The 18,306-nt window shown below is 44.4% G+C and overlaps 1 protein-coding gene across 3 annotated transcripts in view; it reads right to left on the bottom strand.

The window, feature by feature from the left end:
- Cpne4 (copine 4) overlaps positions 1 to 18,306 on the bottom strand; it is a 471,398-nt gene that overhangs the window by 139,875 nt on the left and 313,217 nt on the right. For all 3 annotated transcript variants that reach the window (XM_057768128.1, XM_057768130.1, XM_057768129.1), the window contains exon 3: positions 11,643 to 11,822. In XM_057768128.1, the coding sequence (XP_057624111.1) occupies positions 11,643 to 11,822 (180 nt within the window). The remainder of the gene's footprint in view (positions 1 to 11,642; positions 11,823 to 18,306) is intronic.

The following is an 18,306-nucleotide window of genomic DNA, read 5'->3' as shown; positions in this document are numbered from 1 at the left end:
GCACTGGACTGAAGTCTCACGATCCAAAGGAGGAGCAGAAGGAGAGAGAGCACGAGCAAGGAACTCAGGACCGCGAGGGGTGCACCCACACACTGAGGCAATGGGGATGTTCTATCGGGAACTCACCAAGCAGATAATCTCTTATAGGCAGTAAAACAACAAATCCATTTTCTACAAGTAATGCAACTGAGGGACAGGGAGTCTTTCTTGACTTGAAAAGATGCCCTGTGGGAGATCTTGGGTGTTTGTAGAAAGACCCTGGGGTTCAGCCCTTGCAAACCTGACAGAGAGCTGAGGGTGGGGCTGGGGAACAAGGATTCAGAAGCAGTCACAGTCCACTGTCCCGTGAACTCAAGGGCCTGGAGATTTCATGGCTTTGTCCTGTGGACCCACGAGTGACGTTAGCTTTGTGGATGTTCTTTCTTGGGGATCAGCTCATTGCTAGAACTTGCATGAAAGTGCTGCCAAGGAGGGTAAAAGTTGCACGCAGCCATCTGCTCTAAGAGTCAGAAAGCCTGGGCTAAAATCATGGTCCCCTCACTTTCGCAGCAGGTTACTTCAAGGTTCAAGTGCGCAGCGCACAGACAAGGAAGTCACGGTATCTTCTGGAGTTTTATGAGGATGAGTAAGGTAACTGGTGCAAATATTTCAGCACTAAGTCTAGTAACAGTATCACCTCTCGGTTTTCATCTTTAGAATTCAGTCAAGGTATTACCCGATATGAGATGAGTGAACACATGAGCCTAACAGATCCTTGCCATGGGCAAAACAGGGCAAAAAGACTCCAAGTTGCTTAAATTCCCTGGTGCTGTAGTATTTCTGATAAATCTGCACAGGTGGAGTGCCGACGAGCTCCCTGAGCTAGGAGAAAGATGGTTTTCAGACCCAGGAGTCAATTTATCAACCCGCGGGAAAGAACGTCCTGTGCTTGACCTCTGTGACCAGCTTCAAGGTGGCAGCACTCGGGAAGGACTGCTTTGTCGGGCTGGAGAGATGACTCAGCAGCTAAGAGCACTTGTTGCTCTTCAGAGGACAGGGTTTCAATTCCCAGCACCCACAAGGGGACTCATAAGCAAGCGTAACCCCAGTGCCACAGGATCCAACAGACATGCACCTAGTACACACACATGCACGCAGACAGAACATCCATACACAGAAATTAAAGTAAATGCATCCAAAGATATTTCCAAAGGCTTGTAGAAGTTGCACTCCATTCAGTAAGCGATGTGGTAGAGTAGAAGGCGCATGTGTAGATAAGCTCAGTTTAGTCTTGAATTGGAGCTATGCAAATTGCTTTCAGGGTGATCTTAGGTGATGGAGCTAGGCTTCCATGGCTGACCCTTTGTCACTTAGAGACAATGGTGCTTTTATTTAACTTAATACTTTGCTATCTCATAAGGCTTCATGAAACTTGATTTTTTTTTCTCTTCAACTTACCACTTAAGAAGAAGCCAGTGGGAAGACCTGGGAAATTTTCAAGTGTTTTTAAAAAGTTTTCTTTTTTTTTTTTTTTTTTTTTTTTTGGTTTTTCGAGACAGGGTTTCTCTGTGGTTTTGGAGCCTGTCCTGGAACTAGCTCTTGTAGACCAGGCTGGTCTCGAACTCACAGAGATCCGCCTGCCTCTGCCTCCCAAGTGCTGGGATTAAAGGCGTGCGCCACCACCGCCCGGCTTAAAAAGTTTTCTTATTAAGGATGTGAAACAAGAGTCCTGAGGTCACATAGCTTAGAAGCAGGAGAGAAGCAGCTTAGACTTTTGTGAACCCAGATGTCTGATGTTAGCTTTTGGCTGTGCCAGTTTGGAGGTTTGTATTCTTTCCCAAGTGATGATGACGATGGAGGTAGTGGAGGTGGGGTTATGATGGTATGATCACTAGAGTGGTGCTGGTGATGATGGTGATGATGATAGTGGTGTCGGTGACGATGACTGTGGTACTGATGTTGATGATGCTGAGTAGTGGTTGTGGCGGTAGCTGAGGTAGTTGGGGATGGGGTGATAATGAAGGTGATGGCAATGATAATTGTCGATGATGTCAGTGATGGCACTGATGGTGATGGTAACGGTTGTGTTAGTGGTAAAGTGATCATTACGATGGTGATAACTAATGGTGGCAATGGTGATGAAGATGGTGATGATGATGATGATATCATTAATAGCACCATAAATGCCAAGCCTGATCATCCCTTTGAGATGACTTGATATGAAAGTGATTTATTATTATGAATTGGCCATAAAATATACCTTTCAAGTTGGGGCATTTTTTTAAATTAAGGAGATGTAGATATCTAAAACAAAATAATGTGTTTAAGTTAGAATGGTTTAGGCAGGTGGGATCACAAACTACACTCTCATTACGTGGATATCTGATTAGAGAGGGTACAGCGCCCCTCCACCCAAGTGTTATGGAGAGGCCAGGAGTACCAGGGCAGAGAGAACCTGCTTTGTTGTGGGACTAAACCCATCCCTGCTTTGTCTCCTCACTTCTCAGCTGTCTGATTCCACTGGGGCCCTGTCAGCAAATTAACTATAACAGCAGATTTCTTGCTTTGGATTTAACAGCGGGGATAGAAGTTGGCAGGATTTTTGCTCCTTTGTTCCTCTGACTGGTGAGGCCAAGAGTGCTGCCCTGAGCATTCAGGTGGGCAGATGCTCTGAGAGCAGGAGTTGCAATTGTAGTCAGCTGAGTCTGGGCCTCTGGGAGCTGGGACTCAGGAGTGTGCACCTTGGCTGACCTGCGCTGGTATAAGAAGAAGCCCCAGAGGCCTACGTTCCATGCAAAACAAAACTAATTAATTCATACCTGGCCTCATTTTGTCCTTGGATCTGAATCTAAGACTCTTGGGAGAGACTTTGTAAACCAAGCAGGTATTTTTCCTCCCCCTAAATCCTATTAGATTAATTCAAAATATAAATATTATGTTTCTCAATTTTGACTTGAATTAGCTCTGGGAGGATCTTACAGCCTCTTTGCAGATCCAATGGCGGCTCCTTAACTTATTTGTTATTAGTGTCCCAGGCCCTCCAAGGTCTTTTTGGTAGCTAAAAGTAATATTACAAAAGATCAGAATCAGATTAGTCAGGCCAATTCTGCTTCCCCTGAGCAGAGGGTTGGGGACCAAGGTTTTCTCAACAGCATCCAATGATGAATTCCCAGAACCCTACAAATACCTCACACAACAGGCTTTTCCTACTTACATCTTGGGCTGAAATTCTTCACATGTTGAAAAGTTTATCAGTGGGTTAAGAGTCTGTGTGTGTGTGTGTGTGTGTGTGTGGTGTACGCACATGGTATTACATGTGTGTTCGAATCTATGTGGACATTCATTGTGTGAGTGGGGTGGGTTTAAGAGTCTTTATAAAGTTTGTTACTTCCTCTTTTGCTTATTTATGAGTGTTTATGTTGCTGTTTTTACTGACAGACACTGATTGTGTCTTGGTAAGTGTGAATACGTATGACATATGAGTGTGTATGTATATGTGTGTATACAGGTACATATGTGTGTGCACATGCATGTGGAAGCCAGAGGTTAATGTCAGGTGGCTTTTCCGATTGATCCTTATTGTATTTTTTGAGACTGGGTCTCTCACTAAACCTGGAGATCTCTGTAAGGTTGGGCTGGCCGGCCAGTGAGTTTCAGAGTTCTGTTTGTCTCTACCTCCCTAGTGCTGAGATTCCAGACACACTCTGACAAACCTCGGTTTTACGTCTGTCCAGGGAACCACAACTCCAGTCCTTACGCTTGAGTGGCAAACACTTTACTGACTGCTGAGAGATACTTTGTTGTAGTTTTTATTGTAATTATGATATAAACTAATTGTAGAAATATAGGAAAATAAGCTGTGACACTACAAACCAACCACAATCATACAACCTAGACACCATCGCTGTTAGCACTTAGACGTGCATCCTCCCAAGCTTTGTCCTTTGAAAAAGTGGGAAGCATAACGACTATGTTTGGAAGAAAACACAAGAGACTATTTAGTTCTCTTATGACTATGTTTATATTCAGAAAAGTTCGTTATCAACACTAACTAAATTTCATACATAGCTTAAAGAAGAAATCAAAACTACTCAGTTTTAAGATAAATATAGTAAACTTTATAAGGTAAAATTTTTCATTTTAATACATAAAAAATTTTGTCGAGAATGGTTCGGTGGAAACTAACTTTTTGGTTACTGAGGTTCACCAGCTGGTAATTTGGCATATTGATAATTCTGTTTAAGGTGATACAGTGTCTTCCGGCTCCATGCTGGGACAAAGATAGCAAAGTCTTATCGGATGCTCAGGAGGCTAATATATGATAAGGGCTTCAAGACAGCATTTTCAGAGGAAAGGTAAGTGACAGACGGTGGGAAGTGTATGCTAAGTGTCATGGTGACAGGGCCAGACTGCATGGGTAGCCAGTGCTGAGCTGGGTGGACTCGAGAATCTAAGGAAAGCTGGCTAGGAATAAAAAAGCAGAACTTGAGGTTGTCTCAGGTGTACCATGCGGCTCCTTGTCTCAGTAACCTGGTCTGGGAGCTGAGTGCCTTGTCTAGCCTGAATAAAAGGGCTATTACCAGGACTAATGCCTAGAGCTGTCTTTAACACAGAGGCAGAAGCCTGCAAAGTCTCATTCAGTCCCGGCTGTCTTATATTCCTCCTCTGAGTCAGATAAGGCTAAAGCAGGTATCAAATATCGATAGATGTGAAATAGGGCCCATAAACACAAGCTCATTTAAACTGCTACTGAGTATATCTTTTTAAATAGTATCTTTGAAATTGAATGGGCACAGGATAGCTTTCTCCTGAGAAGGGGGTGCTAAGGTAGAACAATGCCATCTGTCACTCAATGGCATCTCACACTAAATGCTGAGTCACAGTTGGAAGGAAGCGGGAGCATGTGGGCTATGTGGTGGGGACTTGGGGACCATTATTCAGATGAATGAGTACAGAAAAGAATGTTTAATTTCTGAGAGATGGAAGGTAAGAAGTGAGTCGCAGTCATTGACTCAGAGTGTGAAGGGATTTATAAAGGGGTTGACCTAGGACATTCTATAAAGGTAGATGAAGTCTATGAGCCATATGCTACAAAGCTGTTAAGCAATTTGCCAGGGACACCATGGTGACTTGGTGGCAGTCCCCAGACGTAACGCGTGACTCTAATTGTGGACCCTCTAAAGGAGGTGCCAAGCTGTGACAGGAGACTTCCTAGGATTTGAATTGAAGGTTGCTAGTCAGAACGAGCTAGCAAAGAAAAAGGAAAGATAGGATTTTATTCTCCTTGGAGACATGGGGACTTGCTTAGCCACAAGCACCCTGAATCCTACATATTTTGAGCAGAGCATCAGCAGCAGGGAGCAGCATTGCTTTATGGGGTTCCACGGCTAGTCCAGGGGAGCAAAAGAACACTGTTTACTGTGACATCATTCATCACTTATGCAGTTGCCACTGCAGTGACTATGCAAAATTAGGAAAAGCTTTTCCTCCGAGAAACAAAGGGGAAACGAGTTGCTTGCTAGAATATGTAAATTTGACTTCCCCAGATGTCAATTTTAAGGCACAAAAGCACTAGATATCATAGAACAAAATGCTGACCTTGGATCTTGCTCTGGGCATTACAGTGAGTTTGGGTGACATATTTGGTGTCCACAAATGGGGCCATTTTGACCCTAGACCAAATTCACATAGATCATGACAATTTGAGGTCTACTGCTCTTTTCGAGGGTCATTGAGCTGATATAATCTGGACAGCTCTCTGTGTCAGGAAGGAAACCCGTCGTCTGGATAATTTGACTATATTTAATGGATAGCAAAAAACAGACAGTAACAGCCAAGATCTCCATCAAGGACTGATGAGATAGACAGCTCAGTTGGTAAAGTGCTTGCCTTGTAAGCTTGAGGATCTTAGTTCATCCCTGGAACCCATGTTTTTACAAGGCAGTGATGGGTTGGGAAGATGGCTCAGTGGTTAAACAGTTCACCATGCAAAGCTTATGGACCAAAGTCTAGATCATAAGAAACCCAGGTAAATATGGGGTGGGCATGACACCCTACCCTGCTGGCTTGGCCAATCGGTCTATTTGATGAGTTCCAGGGCAATGAGAGATGTTTTTCCAGCTTCTACATTCACACATATATACATGCACTACTCTCTACAACATACACCTATATACAAGCGCTCTCTCTCTCTCTCTCTCTCTCTCTCTCTCTCTCTCTCTCTCTCTCTCTCTCTCTCTTTCATATAACCCATGAGCCATGCTGTAGAGATGTAAACTTTATGATGAAATGTTGTTCTTGCTTCTTGGTCCTTAATTTCTCTAGATAATTTATTGTATCACTGGTTTCTTTCAACACTAAAACCGGTGACAGAGGCTGACTCCTTAGCAGGTGAAGGGTTCTCAGAGCATAGTCTCTGGTCCATCACAAGGGGCATCACTGGGAAACTTGGAATTCTCATCATGGAGTCTCAATCTAGATCCCCTGAACCAGATGCTCTGGGATAGGCCTAACAGTCTGCATTTTCATAAGTTTCTGAATCATGGGCTAGAGAAATGGGTCAGTGGTTAAGAGCACTGGATATTCCTACAGAGGACTGGGGTTCGATTCCTAGCACCCACATGGTGGCTCACAACTACCTGTAACTCCAGTTCCAGGAGATTTGATGCCCTTCTTCTGGTCTTCACAGGCACCAGGCATGGATATGGTGCACAGACACACACGGAATGTGGTTTGCTATCCTTCTGTTATGTACAGGAACCAAAGAACCCAGTGATACTGAGTCCAGTACCCCTTCAATGGCTTACCGATGGAGTTCTCAGTTATTTTGGAGAAGAAAACACATTGAGGAGAAGCCACATGGCAATAAAGAAGAGGAATTTATATGGCTGTAAATGTTGCTGAAGCGTAGAGAAGAGAAAACAGCTGTAAGAATTTAGGCAATGAGTATGTCCAATTTGGCTAGGCAAGGAAGGAATTCTTGTCAGGTGGGAATGTCCCTGGATACCGATTTGTAAGAGTCTGGCTTTAGGGGATTGGCAGTCACACCAATAGTTTTTAAGAAGCCACATTGCTGCAGTCTTTCAATTTTAATTTTTTTAAGACTTATTTTGCTTTTAATTATGTGTATGTCTGTACATCTGTGCTGCTAGGTTCAGGCATCTGTGGATGAGAGAACAGGTTGTTGGATCCCCAGAAATGGAGTTACAGGAGGCTGTGAGGGGCCCATCATAGGTGCTGGAAAATGAACTCAGGTCCTCTACAAGAGCAGAAAGTGTTCTTTCTTGCTGAGTTCTCTCTCCAGACCCTATATTATAATCCTAAATCAAGTGTCCTTCTCCAGGGACGATAACTAATGCTGACCTTTTGTGAAAGAGTTTATAGGTTATCTAAATTCCTTTTATATAAGTTATAAAACAAATTTTACTAGAAAAAGATGCTCTACGAAACACTACCAAGGTCAACTCTGACTTGGCTTTGCATTAATACTACTTTCTCATTTATATGGGTTAGTGATGAACTAGCGACTAGAATAAATGGAAAAGACCATAAAGAGCCATGTGACGCTAGACAATGCACCTCTGTTACTTGGTCTTATTTTTCTCAACTATTTAATGACAATAACAGTAGTGGGTAGTGTCTTTCTCTGTGGGGTGCTGGGATAGTAAGTGAAGTGAGGCACAGCAGCTCCTTAGCCCAGCAGCTTGGGGACATCACTTTTGTTATTTATGACCACTGTCTTCAGTGAGTGAAAAAGATGGACATAGAAGGACGAGTGAACAAACTAACAAGCAATGAAAGAGGGAAAGAGAGCCAGTGGAAGGGGCAGCTTGCTCTTCCGTGTAGTGAGGGATCCTGTCTTTTCCGGGAACCCCTCGTAGGGTGGAGTAGAAGATGGCTTAGCCTTGTGTCTAGCTTGGGGCAGGATGGTCTCCAAGCTCTCCAGCAGGAAAGCTGAGCTCTCTGATCACTCGGTGTCCTCATGACTCGCCCCCGTCTCCCATCTGCTGAGAATGTACGGTTCTGTCTGCAGTCCTCTCTGAGGACATGAACCTCCCTTGGCTTCACTTGGCATTTTTACTCAGAGTCACTTGCTGTGCTAGGACCCAACTGCACAGTCAACGCCAGTTTCTAGCCTGCTGAGGGCTGCAGCTTTTCGTCCCTAAACCAAAAGTCAGACTGTTCGTGGCAGAGTAGGCAAGTAGCAAACTCAGCAAGCACCTCAAGTACCCATGGAAGCCTTGAGGGGACAGGCTCCCCGCATGTGACTTCCTGTGTGGTTTTGATGAATTCACTTCGTCTCTGCTGGTGGGCCTTACCTGTAGCAAGATAAGCGTTGAAATACCTGCCCAGATTACTTCAACATTCTATTTTAAAACAATTATTTACATAAATTATTCCTAGAAGAATAAATGCCAGGGAATACAGTCACATGATCCAGTGTGTGCCTTGAATCTTTGGATTGAAGGAGATCAAAATCGAGGTGAAATTACACATTCAATACTGGTGAATGCCGGGCGTGGGAACTCATCCTTTACAGCTCTTCCTTCCCCCTGACAATGCTAATCCTTCTCCTCCATCCCTAGACCCTCACTACCCGAAAAATGGCTCTAATCCTTCTCATCCATCCTTAGACCCTCACTACATGAAAAATGGCTCTCACACCACTCCTAACAACACCCCGAGTACTTTCCTCTATGCCAGGGAATCTGCCCAGCATTTTATAAACATTGGCTCAATAAATGTGTAGGTAATCATGTGTGATCTTATATGTCCATAGGTGGATGTTTATGTGTGCAGGTGCTCACATTCATGCGTACATAAGTGTGATGTGTGTATGCATGCACCAGTATGTGTGCACATATGTACACATGCATGTGGCTTGCTAACGGCTTCTTCCATGCTACCTACCATCATCTTTCAGGAGGATTTCCTGAAGCTACAGCATCTTTTCCAGACTCACAGGGGCAGCGGACACTGGCAACTTCTCTGTTTTTTGCACAAATGTCCTGAGTTTAATTACAGGTAGGCATTACTACGTTCCTTTCCCACCCCTTCCTTGAATGATTACCCTCAGGGACTGTCACAGCTCTTCTCTAGTCATCTGGCAGTCACACCCTACCTCACATAGTCTTCCTGGCTTGCTGATTGCAGACTCTCTGCTGGGTCCTTCACGTGGTCCCCCTTGCTCCTTTGTTACTGAACTAATCTCCTAAGTGCTTTCCTTGCCTCCTCATCTCTCTGCTCCTCTGCCTAACTTTGTGAGTGAGGATACCAAAGTGCTCTTTCTAATGCATGCATCCAATCTTGTCCTTCCCCTGGTTACCAAGGGAACAAGATGCATTAAATCTAAGCTCTTTCAGTTTTAGAAAAACAAACAAAGAAACAAAAGAATGCTTAAAGCTGCTTGGCCTGCCTCCTCCTCTCATATCAGCATCTCTATCCTCTTCCCATCCTCATTTGACCACCCAGCTAGGTCTCTTCAGATCTCTCTGCCGTAGTCCTGATACCCTGTCTTTGCATGGTCTGGTCATTTTATTTGGAAGGTCCCGTTTTTCTTTTTCTGTGCTGGTGAACTGTTATTAACTTCAAGTTTCAAGTCCAGAGTCATCTTTCCTGCGAGTTCTCATTGATGCCCTTTGGGCAGGTAAGTCTTTATCCTACCACTCCTGGAACACATTTCCAAGTAGCATTTAACCACATGCACTTTGTTTATCTCCAGGTCCATGCCACCAGCCAATTATAGCTTCTCTGGGTGTAGGGTCCCTGTCTTCTTTGTCTTTGGATCTCTAGCACCAAGCATGGTATTAGGCATATCTGAGGAACCTGGCAAATGCTTATTGAATGAATAACTAAATGAATGAATGTTATATTGCCTCCCCAAACCAGTCACTCTAGTCATAAAAAATGGGACGCTTCCATTGACTGAAGCCAGCAGTGCTGAATGCAAATGTGTGGGGAAAACTAATCTTGCCAATCACACGGCCAACAGAATGAATGAGATGAATTATCAGTGACAGAGGCAACCGTGTCATCTGGAGTTGGATTCAGGGGCAGCAGGTCAAGCCTGTACCTCCATGACTAGGCTTCAGGGACTAGGCTTCAGGGGCAATATGTCAAACCTGTGTCTCTGTGGCTATTTTTAGCTTCTGTCCCCCTGTGGGGTTACACATACCCCTAGTCTAGCTGCAAGACACTAAGTGATCCCAGAACATTAGGAAAAAGGGAAATGGTCTTTATTTGTGTCTCTACACTAGATGCTCTCAAATGACGCTCTTAGGATTCACTAGTTAGTGCTGGTCACAGTCACAGCTCTGCGTCAAACTCTGCTAGTGGAGGGGTGAGATCTGTGGCTGAGCTTAGGCAGGATTCCCTGCTAGGTTGGGGATGGAGCTATTTTCTATATAGTCACATGGCAAAAAATAATGATCCCAAATGATTAAGGTTTGACTGCTAAGAGAACGGGCGACTGACATTGCCTAGGCAAGCTATAATATGAAACAAAGAACAAGCCCATCAGCACCCTGCTTCAGTCACCAGGAAATGAGCACACATTCCTGCCTTCTGACCACCAGCCCCTGAACTGCTTTGCTTGACGCTTCTGCCGATCCTTAAAGCCTCCTTTGCTACCCAGGCAGCTAGCTAGGAATGCTGGGAGCCTGGTGTTCCCAGCCTAGGAACAGACCTTAACCAATGGTCGCCCAGAGTGTTTTCAGCCAGATTGTATAGAAGTCCAATTGTTTTCATCCCTAGGAAACATACTCTGATGTTTGCTATGCACAGGCTTCCAGAATGTTCCTAATAAAATTCAGTTCCCGTTATGCACTGTGGCAGCTGGCTTGACCATACACCCTCGACAGTTGCTTTTCTTTCAGCAGATCACATTTTTAGACCATTATGGTATGTGTGTCAACTCTTTTCATTTCTTAATTCAGAGCTAGGGTTTAGGCAATATCAAATAAAGGTTTTCTCTACCATATAGCCGCTCCTCCCTGAGTCTTTCCATTTGCGGGGAATGTGCTTCCTCTTCACCATCTCAGCATCAATGCCAGTTTCAAAACTATTATTTTGTTAGTTATGAGTCATAATGGAAATAAATATATGGCATGCAGTTCCAAAGGGGTCGTGACCCACAGGTTGAGAACCACTACCTGGTCACATAATCAGTCAGAGTCGGATTTTTGTTTGATCAAAGGAATCTAATGATGATATTTACTTCACATTCTCACTAGGATTAAATTAAAGTATCTATATTTAGTCCCTTTCTTGGGTCATTGTATGTTTTTGTCTGCAGAGACTTGGAATAAATTTGAATGAAGAATGTGCGTGAGTCTTACAGTTCAGTTGGGAGATGGGAAGTCTGTAAAGGGATAGGATTCTATTAACAGATCCAAGAATAGAGGATGGTGTATAAATGACCAACATAATGAGGACATTCAGAAAGGAAGATAATTAACTTTGCAAAATAAGTAATGTCACCTATTTGTATGATCATACTCTTGTAAATATTATAAATTGACCAGTATCCAGAAAATGTTGAAAAATGCAAGAGTTTAAAAAAAGAAAGAAGGAGAACTAAAGGAAGGAAAGATCAGGTGTGGGGAGGAAGGCTAAGGGGAGGAAGGCCTGCAGATGGGAGGGTCCAAGGGACATCTCCTGCCTACCTGGCCAAGCGTGCACTCCATGCCACCCAGGAAATCAGCCTCCTTCAGCCCATTGTGGTTGCTGCTGATGTCATGGACTTCAAACCGGAGACGCTGAACCTCTTCAAAGTAAAAGTCAACCGTAAACAGTTTGGAGTACACCGGGTTTATGCAGGTCCGGATCACCTCCGTCCTGTCCACCTGAAAGAAGAAAGAGAAAACCCACAGGGATTAGGATTTTGTTATCAACCTTCAGGCAGATTAATCTTGTGGCACATCCCCGTGTTCCAAACTATAAATACCCTCCCGAGAGTCATTAGGGCTGGCAAACTGAAACTCTCCCAGCTACTCCAGAGAATGAAATAAGCGCTGGTGCAGACAATTTTACTAGACACGACAGTCTGAGGTTCCATGTTTGGAGATTTCAATCATGCTTTAGGGACTGGATGATGGAACAGAATGAGATCCTCTTTAGCGAAGAAGAGTCTGAGAGAACATCTGGGCTCAGTCGGAAAGACATCTGTGATCAATTAGTGATGTCTGCTGAGCACAGTGATGGCAAATGATAGGCTAGCTGTCTCATTTCAGCCAAGTCTACTCTAATAGCGGTTTCCATCTCAAGATTCCCAGGGCAATGAAGAGGAAGGCCATGAGAATGAAGATCAAGCTGCCTTTGTTATCACATACGCTTGTCAATAGGCGGGCATTCACCCATTCACTGCAATCCCTAGTCCTTCATTTCTCATCAGCGAACCGGCAACCAGAGAGGAGGATGAGAGGCGGTTACTGTTCCAACAAGCCATGAGCTGTCCTTCTTCCTGTCTCCTGTCTGGCCCCTCCTCCCAGATCCAAATCTGATGAGGTTGACCTCAATACAAGAGTTTCCTGAGCTCTTCTGGGAGGGGCCTGCAGAAAGAGGGCTGGGCAGGCGACAAGTGGGGAACAGAGAGATTCTGGCCCGCCCACACACATACATCGCAGTCTCTTCCCCTCCCTCCATCCCGAGAGCTTGTGCTGGAACCTGCTGGCACCAGCCCTCATCCTTCCTTGCCCCCTCCATCTCAGGCTTTGTTACTGCTTGTTTTTAAGAATTTAAAAAGTATTATTTTAATGTGTATATGTGTCTTTGTGCGCATGTGCGTATACTATGTGAGAGCCGTGCTTGCAGACTCTAGAGGGCAGTGCTGTCTCTCCTGGAGTAGTTCATCGCCTGATGTAGGCTTCCATTAAGTCATCTCCTCAGCACCTACTTTTAATTTTAAGACAAGGTCTTTCTGTGTAGGATGGCTGGGAATAACTATGTATCTAGGCAGACCTGGAATGTATGGTAATTCTCTTGCCTCAGTTTCTCCCTGAGTGCTGGGGTTACAGGCATGCAATGTCACGTCTGGCCTTTTGTTCCCATCTCTTGCCCAGTCAGATCAAAGGCGGTCATGGCATTTTGCTGTGATACTCCTAATGTCTTAGCTGCCTGGGTTAGCTCTTTGCTCTTGTCCTGGGAAAGTTTAACTCTCTAGGGGCTCAGCTTCACGGGCTGGGCTCTCTCTGGTTCTGCTATCAGTTTCCTGCCCAGATCTGGGCCACTACGTCTCTTCTCTTTTGCATTTGTCACACAAAGCCATTAATGTTCTTGGAAACATGGAAAAAAAAATCTTCCAGCAGTTTCCAATGGGAGAGAGTGGTTCTTCATGCTCCACAAATCAACAGGAGCCCGCTGCTTCTACAGCGTGCCAGCTCTCAAGTAGACTCGTCTGCTGACTGCCTCTCAAGTGCTGGTTCTTAGCACAAATTAGACCACCACGTCCCTGCTTTCCCATAGGTAAGGGAAATAGCAACCTTCCAGGAAAAAAAAGGCCTCAACCCTGGCATCCATGCCCATATTCTCCACTAAGAGAGTCTTGTTCCATCTGTCCCTCACAACACTTGGTGTAACGCCTTGACCCTGGCCCTGGCCGCCTGCCTCCTCATGCTGGATTCTGTGTGAGGGAACCTAAGGATGAGGGGCACCCGTTGTGCATACACAGGTGAACAATCCAGGTTTCGAGGAAAATGAAGATCTAGCCCTTGTTATGTTGCTATGCGTGCATCAGAAGGCCTGTCTTAGGGCCACTGTACTTAGGATTTTATAAGTAGTTGCTCAGATTGGTAGTTATTTAACTATTCTGACACCTCATGATTCAGCTCCTATTTTTAGATAAATTTTACACTACCCATAAACACATATGTATATACACATGTGTACATATATGGATACACATATATACATACACACACACTTATACACACATATAAACTCATTTGGGGGCAGAGTGGACCCTTCCACCGACTGTGCCATTACAAGAATTTGCTGGCATAATTTTTGACTGATGTTTTTCTTGTTCTGAGTAATGGTGGACATCAGGTTACAAGCTTGTGGGTCACCAGTTAAAGGTGATGTGGAGATAGCTCTTTTCCTTCGCTCAGTGTGTTTTCCCCCTCCATCTCCAGTGGATAAAGGGCTGTTTTCTATTCTCCATTTGGACAAAGATGTCAGAACAGCTGACAACCTGTCTGCATTCCTCTCCATGGCCAGGGCTTCCACACCAAGAGAGGGCAAACACTCCACAGGCCTTGTATGTCCTTTCAAGCCCTTCTCCATCTCCCATGGGATGGCTCCAATTGGCCCTGAGAGACCTGTTTTATTTTAACATCTGGTCCAAATGCATAAAGTAATGAATTCCAAAACGAGAGTTAAGTGTATTCATTTGGTATCTTTTGATAGAGAAGTTGGTTACAGGTAGATTTGACCTCTTCAGGGCAGAGAAAAGAATATATTCTTCCATTGTGATTGAACAAAGAGTATCTTGGACAGACTCAAATGATGAGAGACAGGAGATGGAGACTCTGGTTTTTGTTACTTGTGTTAGACACTTCAGTTGACACAAATGGGTCTTTTTTAAATTTTCAAGTGTAATTTACACACTAAAATATGGCTCATATTGGCATTAAGCTACACATCTCGATAGGCTACCCAAGGTGAGCCACCAGCATGCGACCCTATCCCATGGAAATGAGAAATGGGAAGAAATGAAGGAGTACGTATGTACTTGTGGAGATTATGATCTGTAATAATAATCGGCAGCCACCTGGAACCCCCAGAGCAGAGTGCTCAGATGCAGAGGGAAGACAGTGAGGAGAGTGCTCAGGAAGGTTCTAAGTTTTCTGCACCCCCAGGCATTACGAGAGATGCATCATCCTTCTGGAGGCTGAAGACAGAGTTCCCAGAGCAATACCTTCGAGCAGCGCATGCTCCTCTGTGAAGGATGTCACTTTCAAGGCAAGAGCCTTACTAACTGGTACTATCAGCTCCCACAAGGGAACAGTTCTTAAAACCCCAACCTCTGACTCTGTTTGAATGAGTAGAGGGTGGGACCCAGCAGTGCAGAGTCTTAAGAGCTGTCCAGGCAGAACTGCATCTCCTGTGGGCTGGGCTTGAAGGTGTGAGCAACCACTCTCTGCATGTCCTAGGCAGCTTTGAACTTGGCCAGTTTTTGAGAAACAAGCTGTCCCCCTGTGAGGAGAGGTTCCTATTGTTTTGAAAGTGTGGTTTAATCTTGCTTGCTCTCTGCCACCTGGTTTGCAAAGGCATCAGTGCGTATCTAGCTCCTCTCTTCCACCATCACCATGAATCCTATATCCATATTGCTTTAGAATTCTCAGGACATGCTCATATCCATTTAAATAATTTATTTGTCTATGTGTGTGTCTACACTTGAGGGCACTTCTGCCGAGATCAGAGGATGCTTTGTAGGAGTCGGTTCTCTCCTCCTGTCCTGTGGGTCAGGGAAACTGAACTTGGCTGCAGGTGCCTTTACCCACTGATCCACCTCTCCAGATCTCATGCACATCCATTTGCTAACTTGAGTTTTTGCAGCAACCGTGTGGGGTAGCATTATACTCTTTTCCACCCGAGACAATTCCTGGACATATGTGCAAGGTCCTAGGTGATAAAGTAGGCTCTTGACACTCAGCCTGCTGACTGGCTGCATCACCCGGCCCTTATTTCATGTCTATCCATGTCCCTCATGGAAAAGCAAGTGTGGCTAGGTTATGGAGAAATGGGAAGAGAACCCAGCCTCAAATAATCACAACTGATGATGCTCTTTGAAAACATTTCGTCTCAAATGTTTTTTAATACAATGACTTTCAAATAACTAATATTTTTCACATGGACACTCATTTAAAACACTGCCGGTGTTACTGAGGCATAATTGTCACTAAGAGTAGCCAACATTTTTATAAAGTTTATTTTCTGTGCTTGCTCAAGTATGTGCATGTAGACCATATGCATGCAGTGCCTAGGGAAGCCAGCAGATGGTGCAAGATCCCATGCTTAGAATTGGTGTTCGGGTGGTTGTGAGTGCTGGGAACCAAACCCAGGTCCTTAACAAGAATAACAAATACTCTTAATCACTGAGTCAGCTCTCCAGCCCCAAGAATCCTTCTTTAAAGTGTGCAATTCAATGTTTTTATATATACTCATATTTGTAACACTATGACCATGGTCAAGGCTGTGAATGTATCCCCATCTCTCCAAGCATTCTCATTATAACCTCCTCTCAGCTCCCTACCCCATCCTCAGGAAACTGGCATTTGCTTTCTGTCTGTAGAGAATGTTTGTAACCCCTGTATCATGACACAAACACTATATAACAGGCATATTAACATGTACATAACATATCTTTTTGTCTTTCAGCCAGCATATTTATTTTGAGTTTTGTCCATTGTTGTCATATGGCTTGTTCATCTGGGAGGTAGAAATAAGTCGTTTGGAAAATTCTCACGTGCAATCAGGAGCTGAATTTGCTACTGAGAACCCGCATGGGTAATGGGTGTGGTGGTGTGCATTTACCACCCCAGTGCCGTGGGTAAGGAGGAAACAGGCAGCTCCTTAGGCTTGCTGGCCAGCATAGCCTAATAGACAATCTTCCATCCAATCAGATATCCTGTCTCAAAAATAAGGTGGATGGCTCCTGGGGAACAATGTACAAGGCTGTGTTCTGGTCTTTGCATGCACGTGCACCCTCATTTAGGTGCACCTCCACAAACATGCACCCTTTTTCTGTGGGTTCCACAATCCCACTATTGGTCATTTAGAGGGTTTCCAGTTTTTGATTATTGCACATAAACCTGCAAGTCTTTTTATGTGCAAACCATTGCATGGACATGTTGTTTATCTTGAAGATGCATGCCTAGGAGTGGAAAAGGTGTATTTAACTTTTCAAGTTTGAGTAGGTAGGCAGTGCTTCCATTGTGGGTTTAATTTGCATTTTCCCTAAACCAATGATGCCTGAAATCTTTTCATAAGTGATTTGTCATCTGAATGCCCACTTTGGAAGTAGCCATTGAAATCTCTGGCAAGCGGTTGCTTGGCTACTCATCCTTATGATAACAAGATTATATACTCAGCAGGAGAAAGAGAGCCAAATGTTCCTGTTTAGACATAGCTTACAAGTAAAAAGTTGGATTTGAACCCAGGCAGTTGAGCTCTGGAGCTGGCATGTTTAGCCTTGTTCATGTTAGTCACTGGTCTTGCAAACCTAAAGCTTTTCTTCATAAATACCCTCCCACCAAGCTTCAGAACCTGAGTTCTAGTCCTAGGACCTACATGGGAGAAGACGAGAACAGACGCTTGCAGGTCGTCCTTTGACCTCTGTGTGCACACTGGGACATGTGTGGTCCCTAATAAATAAATGCAAAGTTAAAAATTCACTGGTGTGAGTAAGGAAGAGGGAAAGGTGGGCACCTGTCTCTGAGGCCAGCCAACAATGCTCTGGAGTTTCTAGGAGAATACAGAACTTTGTTCCCAATAGACCCTGCTGAAGAATGACATCACAGACCTACAGAACTTTGTTCCCAATAGACCCTGCTGAAAAATGACATCACACACCAGAGGACTTGACCAGGGCCCCAGGGCAAGCTCCAAACTAGATATTTCCTCAGACTGATATTCTCTAAGTATTCTTTTTTGCCATATTTATTCAGGGTGGATAGAGAGAAACTAATTTTCTCAGAATGAAGAACGGATAATCTTAGGCGCTAGAAAGAAAGGAGCTATTACAGGCAGTTTTTCAAACCATATTAACTTCCAAGAGGGTATATTAAACCACACAAAGTCCTGATACTAAAACATGTGGCTGGGCCGGCAGAAAAATACACTGCTCTGTCCCTGGACCTCAGCTGTCTCCCAGCACCTGCAAGAATTTGTGTCTCCTTTAAGCCACCCACCTAGAGGCACTTACTTAAAGCAATCCTGGAAAATGACTGTACCCTTCTTTCTAGAAACATCCAGCCAGGTGCCTCTCAGCGATTCCTCTCCAAACTGGCACTCTTCATCTGCCCTGTGGTAAAGCCTCCCAGCCCTGTAGAGCAGGCTGAGCAGGCTGGGGAGGGGTTTTCTCCCACTGGCAGTTCACTGAGCCCTCCCTCCCTTCCTGTCCTCTGCCCTACACTTGATCATCTCTCGATATCAGAGCCTCTGGTGTTAAAGGTGTTCTGTTTTAGGGTCTTGGAATCAACTCTGCTGTTGAACACACAGCTGGATGTTGCTATCACAATGGACACACCCTGAGGCTTTGATATTATTCAAAACAGCCAGCAGAATTGCACCACCTTGCCTGGAAGTGTGGTCCAAAATTTAGTTACG

The sequence above is a fragment of the Chionomys nivalis genome, chromosome 4 (genome assembly GCF_950005125.1).
Source record: "Chionomys nivalis chromosome 4, mChiNiv1.1, whole genome shotgun sequence".
Lineage (NCBI taxonomy): Eukaryota > Metazoa > Chordata > Mammalia > Rodentia > Cricetidae > Chionomys > Chionomys nivalis.
Note: the sequence above shows the minus strand (reverse complement) of the source record. Positions and strands in the feature narration are given on the sequence as shown.